At 45.0% G+C, this 11,267-nt stretch overlaps 1 protein-coding gene across 1 annotated transcript; it reads right to left on the bottom strand.

Annotated features, from left to right (window-relative positions):
- Positions 1–4,430: 4,430 nt before the first annotated feature.
- LOC144180541 (venom serine carboxypeptidase-like) lies at positions 4,431–9,789 on the bottom strand. The gene is made up of 3 exons (XM_077708869.1): positions 9,621–9,789; positions 7,333–7,666; positions 4,431–5,831 (listed from the first exon to the last, which is right to left on the bottom strand). Exons 1-3 carry the CDS (start codon positions 9,768–9,770, stop codon positions 5,029–5,031), a joined length of 1,287 nt encoding a protein of 428 aa, XP_077564995.1. The 5' UTR covers positions 9,771–9,789; the 3' UTR covers positions 4,431–5,028.
- Positions 9,790–11,267: the final 1,478 nt, after the last annotated feature.

Here is an 11,267-nt window from a genome sequence, read left to right as displayed (position 1 = left end):
AAAACTCCGCCGTCGGAGGCGGCCTTAACTCGTCTGCGTTCGCCATCCCGCGAGCCTGTTGCTATGACGACGACAAACGCTACTTTGCCAGGCTTAAGAGCTGAAAAATCGTCCTTCTATCTCAAAAACGAAGGCCGTTTTTTGATTGAAACTTTGGGTGAGGGTTAGAATGGGCAAATTGAAGGCGAAATCAACAGCTTAGAACATGACATCGAGCCGAGGAATTAGCGACGAAGCTGTTTTCGCTGCGAAGCGGGATGGCAGGGCGACGCCATGTTAGTCAAATCAAACCGGAGATAGCAAAGGATGATGGGATAGAGTGCTGGGCTCAGTGGGCTCAAGTCATGGCAGGATTCGGCTTCACAAATGTGACGTCAGGGCCTCTCCTAACCTTTTCTTTCCTCCATGGCGTCCAAGGTTGCGCGGAGAGCGAAAACCTGATACGAAAGCGACAAACATAAAATACAAACTCGCATATTTCGATCGTTTGTCCGGCAACACGGGCGTTTTTTGTCAAGCTGTTGATAAATATTTATGCTTTAAGGTTTCCGGCGAAGCATTTATTGTTTCTGGCTCACCGCAAGCAACCCACTACTTTTTGTCGCGGAAGCACAGAGCGCAAACAAGAGCGCTAGCTTTGACAGCGTTGCACTTGATGTATGAAACGGAGTAGATACAGTGTACAAACTAACGAAGTAAAGAAAGGCACATTCTTCCATTCACAAACGTGTCCTGGCTTTGTTTCAACTGAGCGAACGAATTGCGACGACCCGTCGGCGACCGGCGGACGAAACGCTGGGCCGACTGACTCTGTCTGAAGGCCGGGGAGCCGTGCAGTAGCGCAGCCAATTGCCAGCTCATCTCCTCCCGACGTAACACGAAAACGCCACAGAGAAAGGGCGAGGGTGCAGAGAGGAGGACAGCATTTCCGAATTGATTTTTCTACTAAATAAATTCGCGTAAACGCGCTCAGAGTGGTCGAAACAGGGCCTAGGGACTCCGGACTACAATTTGCGCTCGTAATCCCGCAATGTTTACAAATCCCTTCAGTGTCCCTTTAACTCAATATTTAGCACGATCACCTCTTTGCTCTCCGGGTGCGATCTCTCCTGCAACAAGGAACTTTTTGGGTGAATAGTGCATTCTAGTTTTTTATAAAGCTCTTATTATTCCCAAGGTGAAGTTTGCATCGGCGGTCTAGGACTGTATGAGTGCGTAGTCATCTTAGTGCTTGGAGAGGTTCCAAAAAGGTTTTCTCGCATCTTTTCTCGCTGCTACAGCCCGCATAAATAATGCGCTTACAACGACGTCCTCAGGCGACTTAACCTGGAAGAATTAGAATTTCGACGCAAGAGACGCGTTTATTTTCTCTGTTCAAGTGTATCCACTCCGACTTTAACATCCCCAAATTATTGAGCTCTGTTCGACTTCCGGCGCCAATTCAAGCATTCCACCCCCCCCCCCTCTCCATGCGCTTCGATGTAACGGCCACAAAGATGCTGTATCCTGCAGTGCTCCGAGTGCAACGCGTGTATAATGATGGCATAATGATGCAAAAAAAGCGCCGTCCTGTGTACCTTCTATTCTACATCACTGTCTTTTTTCGCATCTTCTTTCATAAAATATGCTCTAAAACGCTCTTCTGCTCAAGACAATGCGCATCCTTACCAGTTATCTAATCTCGCTTTTTCCCCTAATGTTTTAGAAAATATGGCTGAAATCAGTCGCTCCTTTCCACCAACTTTCTTATCAATCGCTGTGAGGCAAACGAAAGGGTATCCTACTGCAGCGTCATGCCTGCAGTGCGTACAATAAGATACATCAAGATTTAGCCAATGCTTTTTACCTCACTGCCAATTGTTGACGTACTGTTTGCATATAATTAACCTTATGCATTCGATGTAGCAAGTTATTCCGGTTGGACTCCACGTCACACTGAATGCTGTATCGAAAGAATATCGTGTAGGTGACGCGTATAGTTCTATTGCAGAAGCGTACGAAGAGGTGTCTACGGGCTCTGTGCGCAAATCTCACGGCAACAGAGCGACCTCGTAAAAATTTCTAATGGGGTCTCAAGGTTGCTCGAAACTGTAATTACGCAATATCACAACATTTAAGCGTGTTAAATCGTATTGATTCCATCTGGTTTTACAAAGAGGAGTTGTGTGGATGCGAATTTTTTTTTTACTATTCAAGTTAAAATAACCGACACGAGACGAAAGCTACAATAAATAATTTCAAGTAATCTAAACTCAGTTTGTAGATCTCAGAGAAAGCATGGTGGTGCCGTAACAAAATTCAGCGAAACGATTACAGCAGCCTTCCTTGCCGTCTTGTTACTCCGCTGTTATGACTGGCCGTTTCATTGCTGGGTTGTGCATTCGAAGTATTGCCTTAAAGCCGTGCTGCTGTACTGCTGCGCGGGTTTTATAAGTCCCTTTTTTGTTTGTTTGTTGGTGTATCACTGCACCCCTGTTTGCTGCTCCCCACACAATACAGTGCATTTGAAAATTTCTGTCTGCCCTTTCCGCTATACCTATGCTTCGTTTCAAGGCGAAGCTTTATTCTCCTCACTAATGCCATTGTACGCCAATAAGCCCTGCAGAGAAGTCAGCATTTTCCGACGATGATGATGAATAATTTTGAATGATCGTGGGTCAAGCGAAAGCAAAAAAACGCTCCTCGCGGCCGCAATCGAACCTGGGTCTATCGCGTTATGAAGCCAGCGTCTATCCGATTGCTCCGTTTCGACATGGTCGAAGCGAACGCCAAGGAGCAGGTGCCGATTCGCGCCGTACACCCCAAACCCAGAAATTAGGCCTACGGAGTGCACACCCGAAAGTCGCTGTGGGTATTTCAAAAAAGGGATGCGTACCTCTACAGTAGCGCGCACTCCGAGTGTGGGATTGGCTAACTAAAGAATTCATCCCGAGAAGGCTTCACGTTCAACCATCATCGTCGTTAGATGGAGGGGTGCTTGTTTTTTTTTTTAATAATATATTTATTTCTAGCCCGACCTTCGATATCCGAGGTTTCGTTTCCCGGCCACGGCGGCCGCTTTTCTGATGGAGGCGAAAAGCGAAAACCCCCGTGTGTACGAGACTTTGGAGCACGTTAAAAATCCCCAGGCGGTCAAAATTAATCCGCAGCCCTCCACTACGGCGCGCCTCATCATCAGCGATGCGTCGGCGCGTTAAACCCTACAATCAATCAATTGATATCCGAGGTCCCTGAACGTCGACTTCGCCACAACGCTACCCAAAACCTATCAGTGTAGGCTGAGTGTATGAATTGACGAAGGGCAAGAGAAAGTATACAATTTTGCTGAAAAATGAGATACGCAAAATCCTAGCACACTGCGAAACGTTATCATGCCCACCTTGCTTGTTGTCTCTGCACAGATGCCGCTTTTGTGTCTCTTATGGTGTTGTCAATATTGGCGATATAGGTATTAAAAGTGCGTTTCCTTCTCCAAATTGATCCGTAGACCACCGGTACGGTGTTAGTCGGCGCCAACGTGCAGCTTCGGAATGTAATACATCCCAAATTATAGTCATATGTGATGAGTGTGTTCCTTTCGTCAGTAAGATCTTTAACATTATAGAGGGAGCGTAAAAAGCGATAGACGTGAACTCTGGCTGAAGCCCTTGTTTGTGTTTTGCAAATCGAATCCTTACGCGCCATGTCATGCGGTTGGGAAATGCGGTGGCAAAAAATGTGTAATATGCTTCTTTATTGAGCAGGTCGGTACAATGTGTTCCGCCTGTCTGACTCTTAGGGAATCTGAATATAATACCCCTGCTACACTGGGGTCCAAATGTCATTTGAACCAAATGTCATTTGACTCAAATGGGTTGCTTCAAATGCCATTCAGAATCCGCCCTGCTACACTACAATTTCGATGGCATTTGAAAGCTTTCACAACTGTTCGCTGTGCTGTAGTGGCGCTGTTGTTGCCCCGTTCCGTTTTCGTACACTAATACAACAATCAAACTTAGGAGCAGTCCGAGGCAGTAAAATGATATCAAATTAGAAGAGACCCCAGTTTTGACTCTAAATATGGCTGTCTTGCGTTGTTTTTGTTTGTGTTTTTTGCAACTGACCCACTGGTTTTGAGAGTATGAAAATTAAATATGTTGATTTCGTATTTTAAGTAAATAAACAGTGAACAAAGTTTCACAAACAACAATATTTTGTTAGTTTTACGTACGGAAGTATTATATTTTTTATTGCCGATCGCAGACGCTGCGTCCGAGAGTGCTGGAAATGGCATTTGGAATCTTAAATGTCTCTCTCGGTGCTCATTTGGCTCAAATGTCATTTGAGCCAAATGGCATTTAAAGACCTAGTGTAGCAGCACAACTTGGCATTTGAGCCAAATGACATTTGGTTCAAATGACATTTAGACCCCAGTGTAGCAGGGGTATAAGTTTTGCGCGTTAAAAAAACAGTATTTCATCGCAAATGTGCAATTTTTTCTTGCGCATTAAGGAATTAAGGAAGCAAACAGAGCCACCTGCTCAGATGAAGAAGATTGTTTTTTTTTTCTTTCCAGAGGTACTGCTTTGCAGTGCAGCACTGTCAACGTCATTACGAGCCACATGGATCCACGTATCACGTACCGATTTATATAATTGCTTAGCGTGCATAAACTGACTTCAGTTAGAAAATGCTTCCATAATATGACAAAACAAATGTTCTGTGTGGAGCACACGTGCCTAAAAGAAGGACAGCAAGAGAGATTTCACGTAATGACTTTCGAAAGTGCAAGTGCGTTTGGGCCTAGTTTCATAGCAAAACGTCAAAGACATTGACAGTTTCTTTTTTATAGATAATGCTATAGGCGCAGGTGAAACAGCCCAGTTAGGGCTAGACAACGAAGCTAAGTTTTCACTAATTGGCCAATGACTGGGAGCTAAATTGGAGCACCGGAGAGTGATTCTCTGACGCCAGGATGGCTGGTCGTACGGTTGTTCCGCTGTTTCTGAGCAAGAAGCCTTCTTTCTGCAAAAAACACTGCCCACTGTCCTAGCGTCCGAACGGGGCCGTGTCGTCGATGAAGGCCGTGATCAGGTCGAACATGACTACTGGCTGATCAAAGGGTAGCACGTGGCCGCCGTTCCGTATTGCCATAAAGTTGAGGTTGGCGATGGTCTTCTTGTAACCCAACGGCGACTGCCCGTCGGCACTCCACCAGATGTGATGCGGTGTTTGCTTCCAATGGTCGGCGTGCGACCACTTCAGCTTCGATAAGAAACGCTCGGTCTGTGTCGTAGGTACGCAAATGTCCAGGTTGCCACTGTACACTAGAACTTTGTAGCCCTTCTGTAAGACCACTGTGAACTGCTTTACGGCAGAGCGCATGATGTCCTCCGTCAAATATTCAGCAACGACTGTACGCGATGTGTGGAACTCCAGATGGCCGACGTGAATGCTGCGTCGGATCTCCGGACTCGTAACGAATCCCTCATACGACTTTAAGCTCCTCGGCTGTTTGTCTATGAGGTAGTTGTAGTAGTAGTCGTAGCCAGTGACGTTCTTGAAGAATGTGTCCTTGGTCAACAGTCCAAAGATGGTCCGGTCCATAAGAAAGGCCGCGTCCGACAAGCGGCCATCCCGGATGAGACCTACGGCAGACTTGCCGGCTTCCGTCACCTTGAGGGCGTCCGCGCGGCGCATGAGGCCAATGTTGTGAAGGAACTCTCCGAAGTCAATCATGTTTACGGGGTCCGTGAAGCCGTTGCCAAAGGCAATGCCGCGGAAGTTCACCTTGACTCGCGCATTGTTGGCGCTCTCGTGCAATGCTGCCCCCACTGCAGGCACGTACTTGCCTGCGCGTGAGAGAGAACTCAGTAAGAATGCGGCAAGAAAGAGGCGTGGTACACATTAGGCAACGTAAGCAAAAATTCATGGTTCAGTGGACGCAGTCTCTTAACTAACGACGTATCTCTTGCTGACGACAGAATAGTGCAGGCTACCGCGATGGAAACTGTCAGTGATGATTGTTGTATCTCATCTACTGAAGTTAAATCTTTTTCTTTCTCTTTTCCAGAGCTCACGTTAACGGGTCATTTTTAAAAGCCTGAAGATTTCCTGCTTTGTAGCATAACGACAGACATTATGAATCAGGTGGTCTGAACACGCATCCCTAAACGGACAGGTGACACTTTGTGCACACTTTATTACGAAATTAGTGGCAAGAAAGACGAAAATAATCAGGTTTTCTCGTGTTCGTATACAATGTGAAGCGGAAAATAAAAGCGGTACAAAATACTGGGATGCAACAACAGGATTACAGTTCCGGTAGGTGCTTTTTTTTTGTAATATGAACCCTCACAAATAACAAGTTTCTGCCAAACGCAAACTGCTCAGAATATTCTCACGTCCTGCGCTATTTTAAATCGCAATCAGCAAACGCACGACGGTAAATTTATTGTATCGCAGTAAGAATGTTGTCAAGGTGGGCTTGTACAAACTGTAGACCAGTGGGCAAGTAGTACAACCTGTGGATTGGTTTTTAGTATATAATCATTGATCGGTCAAAGATGTCGTGATTCGACAATGCGCCGTTCAAAAAGTATTGAACTTCCAACCCGCAAAAAAAAAACAAGAGTAATGAACAGAAGCCGAGTATCGAAAGCGGAAGGCGGCATAAAAAATTGCCTACAATGATTGCAGTTTTCTGCTTCAACTTCTCTGAATCCATACAAATCATTTTTTACAGATGAAGATGATTACACAATCGAAAAGCTGAATAAGCACCCAGGAGTCCTTAGGGTTATTTTTGAAAACGCTTTTTATCCTCCAGTCAGAAATTCCCGGCGTGCATTATCTGTAGCCCTTGCTCGTCGGGTGAAAGACATCGTAGTTGATTGTCTTTAGACCTCCGTTAGAGCACGACGTCACGGTGATGCGGTGACACGAACGGCATAGACGGCTGCAACCAAAAGAGCTAAACTGATCATAACTCCAGTAATTCCTGCGGTGTAGAGGCAGGCTGCTGTGAGAAATATCCGCAGTTGAAAGACTGAAGCCTTCCAACCATGAATGTATGCCAACAATTTTCCACAAGTTGTTTAAACACCTGAAGTAGGCTCACGCACTTTCATCCCAAAATCCTTAAGCGCGCACCATTAAATGCTGCCCTGGTGTCATTGCGAACCCCTTCACAATTTTAATTCCGATTTTTTTTGCCTTTTTAAAAACCGCATATAGTGGCCGATTCCACCCTTTATTGATTAGAGAGTTTCCTGTTACCCACTGGAATTATTGTTTCGCTTTCTTTCGTGCAGGACCTTCACATGCACTGCCCGAACCTCTGGCAGAACCTACCAGCGTATGACTCGCCCGCCAGGTAGAGGTCGTTCTTTGCCTGCTCACTGAACAGCGTGAAGAACTGCTGCACGAACTCCAGCATGTCGCGAGCGATGTCGTTCATGTTGCGCGCGTAACCCTCGTTGCTCTCGGTGAAGCTGAATCCAGCACCCACCGGCTGGTCCACGTACAGCATGGAATATCGCTGCGCCCACGTCAAATTTCGCCACTGGGCCTTCTTCCCGTCGGGCGACAAGACGTACGGCCCGTGTTCGCTGAAGAAACCCAACAGCGAGGAAGTTCCCGGGCCGCCTTGCATCCACAGAACCACCGGGGAATTTCTCGGATCACGCTGGCGAAGAAAAATACACAGGGGAAGGCAAGGGCAGACGCCACTGGTTCACTCTTTAGCGATGACATGAGATGGTAGCGGAAAAGACACGAGTGATAATCGATCGCAGCAAGGGGTGGGGGATTTGGGGAGGCAGAAAAAAAAAGCATTGCAGCAAAGGATAATACCAAGAGAAAGCCTTGGAAGAAATCACAATGAAATGGAAGAAACAGCAAATTCAGAAGATCAAAACCAATTTCATTGGGAGCTATCGGACAGATATAAGGCCTGTTTCTTGGTTACGCGTATTAGAATTATTTTATATTCGAAGAAAAAGCCTTGTGGTTTTAGGTTAGGTTTGATTCTGCCGCAGGTGCTTATAAATCACTAGATAAGGGTACAGAGTATCGACGCTCTTTTCTCAAATTCTTCCGCGCCGCCGCCATGATCATTGGTTAGTTCGCATCACGTGACATTTGTTTACACTGCGGTGGTTCAAGGCCGCCGCCATTTTGTTTTTTTTTTGTACGTTTTAGTTCGTCAAATCTGGTACACTTAAATCGTCCTCCCTGGTCGTGCGTCTGCGCGCGACTGACGCCGTTCCGACACGAATCAAATAAAACGCGTGTACCAGCTTTTTCAGCAGCACAAGTTGTGTCCGAAGATGCCGTTTTGCTGCGTCTTCGGCAGTGTTGTTTAGAACGACCCGGCCGAAGTTAGTGGCGGTGCCGTAGATGTGGCAATCTCGCAACAGTGATACACATCAAAATGGCCGCCGTTGCTGACTTGCGTGCTTCAGTGGCGGCACTGTAATACCTTATCTAGTGACACTAATGATTCTGTAAAGTAGATAGGGCCCCCGGCGGGAAAAAGACGAGTGACGGATTCCATAATGCTGTTGATAAGGAGGATTCCGGCTCATAAGACTGAGAATGAAATGCTCCGGAACGACAGGTAGCGTGGTATCGCAGCTTCAAAACGGACACTGAAGTGACCAGTTGAACTATTGCGGTAATTGCTACACATTTTGTTACCCTTTTTTATTTCAAAGCGAATTTTGTTTATACTTTTCTTCTATACGAGCTGAATTTTTTTACGGAAAGAACAGCCATGCCTTAATTTCGGCAGTCTAGAATTCATCCCCATTTAAGAAAAATTCTACGAACAAAATTTATCATGAAAGCGACAAAAAGATTTAAAGAATGCCTGTGCCCACGATGTAATATAATACGAAATCAGTGGGCATTCTTTATTTTAAAAAGTTATTTGGTACACCGGGTAACACTTTTCACGAGTTTTGGAGTGCACCCATATAGTTCTTGCGCATGACCCTCTAAGTGCTTGCGCTTTAAGGGATTGATTGATTGATTGATTGATTGATTGATTGATTGATTGATTGGTTGATTGATTGATTGATTGATTGATTGATTGATTGATTGATTGATTGATTGATTGATTGATTGATTGATTGATTGATTGATTGATTGATTGATTGATTGATTGATTGATTGATTGATTGATTGATTGATTGATTGATTGCAATTCATCCACATAGACCTGTCACACAATTAGAAGAATGCTAATAGCATCCTCTCGACTTTCCGTAAAGACGGCTTCTGTGCGAATATTTTTGACAATTAAGCAAGCAAAGACCCGCCGCGGTGGCTCAGTGGCTAAGGCGTTGCGCTGCTGAGCACGAGGTCGCGGGTTTGATTCCCGGCCGTGGCGGCCGCTTTTCTGATGGAGGCGAAAAGCAAAAACGCCCGTGTGTACGAGATTTCGGCGCACGTTAAAGATCCCCAGGTGGTCAAAACTGATCCGGAGCCCTCCACTACGGCGCGCCTCATCGCCTGCGTTGCGTCGGCGCGTTATAACCATACAATCAATCAATCAATCAATCAATCAATTAAGCAAGCAAAACAGAGTTGATCTTCGCGTCTTCGGGTTGGGCAAAACGGAGTGCATCCCACCTTACCAGGGAAGGAACGAACCAGAAGAAGAGGTTGCTGTTGAACCGTTCGTTGACGGTGATGAAGCCCGCGTAGCTGGGCACTTCCAAGTCGGCCCCGATGGGGCCCACCATGCTAAGCCTTTTGGCCTCGTCGAGGCGGCCTTCCTTGATCATGGGCGTCAGGAAAAGCGCATCCCCTGATCGCAACGGCCAATTAATCAAGGCAGTTAAGACACCGCTGTTTAACTTTGAATAAAACAAACTTTCCTCGGGTATTCCCGCCAGTAACATCTAAAAACTAACAAATTTCCGTATAAACTATAGTGAAGCGAAATTGCTTGTTGTTCGGGTCCGTCTGAACACGTGATATTTTTGTATGTGTATTTGCATGCATGTGTATGTGTACGTGTTTTCTGTGTTCTACATTCGCATCTACAACACTTCGATTTCGAGTTTTATGTTTGAATGCCATCGTGGTTCCTGCAATACGTTGGGCTTAATTTGGGGCGCTTTGTGCTTAAGTGGCTCAAATTTGTTCATAAACAAAGCACTGCAAAATTTTGCATCTAATGTAGTTTTATTCTTCAGCTTGTACAGTGATACCTCATCGCTTTGCTGCAACACAAAGTACAGCATAGGTGCACCCAATAAACAAGATTCGGGTACGTTCTTCGTGTGCAATGTAACACAAATTTCATGCAGCACACTTAAAAAGCGTTCGATTTTACTGCGTCTTCTTGCAATAAATATGCAGCATGTTTAAACTTAAACATTTTAAAATAAAATAATTTAAAATAATAAGATTTAAAATAATGGTAGTTTCTTGCGCCAACAGAATACGCTGTAGACCTTTCCATTAGGCTGTTTTATGACAAGAAAGTGCGTTGTCGTGTTTTCCCCATTAGAAAACCCTCGACGCCAAGCCTTTCTCTTGTCAAGTGTGTTCGTCATTGTGATTGGGCATTTTCACGTGCCCTTATATTTTCGTCACGGAGACACTTAAACCGGTAAAATTTAACCGTATTCAACAATTCTACACTTTAAACTCTAATGTAATCACAAAGCCCTAACGCCGCTGAATGGTCTGTGGGGTACAATAACAAGCTGTCGACTGCATTAACATAATAAAATGTAATCTTCCACAGTAAACTGGGGTAACATGGTACAACTTCGAATACGTCCCTTAATTTCTTTCCCTAATCACAACAGCTGTAGACAACACTGCTCTGCGCAAAGACATAGGCAGTTCAACAGCTCGCGATGGTTTTAAAAGAGATGTGTAAGTTTAGTGAGCTCATTTTACAGTTTAATATCACATGCCTGCAGACAACTTTCTGCCTTTAAGCTAGAGGTACCCAAAATAAAATATATGTAATCTTGGGTACCTCTCGTTGAAAGATTATGTTTAAATGTCACATTTCTCAGTACTCCTGCATTCTAGGTAGGTGAGTCTTTTACAAGTTATAAAGAAATATGCAGGTGCAACGTACAAGCAAAAGCGCATTCGAAATAAGTATTAAAACCTCGTTCTTAAACGTACTCGCCACACCACAAGTTGCTTAAAATGATTAAAATAGAGTCACTTGAGCAAAATATTTGGCTACGTAGACGCCCCGACACAAAGCATGCATTTGAGCTCTGGTTTTCGCCAGTTTTTTGTCACGCAAAAGC

This window comes from Haemaphysalis longicornis, unplaced genomic scaffold (genome assembly GCF_048455015.1).
Source record: "Haemaphysalis longicornis isolate Haplotype H1 unplaced genomic scaffold, Haemaphysalis longicornis Haplotype H1 scaffold_4, whole genome shotgun sequence".
NCBI classification, from domain to species: Eukaryota; Metazoa; Arthropoda; class Arachnida; order Ixodida; family Ixodidae; genus Haemaphysalis; species Haemaphysalis longicornis.
The sequence above is the reverse complement of the archived record's forward strand: the minus strand, read 5'-3'. Positions and strand labels throughout refer to the sequence as shown.

Bases quoted from the DNA above. Each gene is read 5' to 3' on its own strand.
- LOC144180541 (XM_077708869.1), bottom strand. From the start codon at position 9,770: ATGATCAAGGAAGGCCGCCTCGACGAGGCCAAAAGGCTTAGCATGGTG. The intron at 7,667-9,620 runs GTAAGGTGGGAT...TTTCTTCGCCAG, and splicing joins TCTGGTTCGTTCCTTCCCTG to CGTGATCCGAGAAATTCCCC. The intron at 5,832-7,332 runs GTAGGTTCTGCC...TCTCACGCGCAG, and splicing joins GGCGGGCGAGTCATACGCTG to GCAAGTACGTGCCTGCAGTG.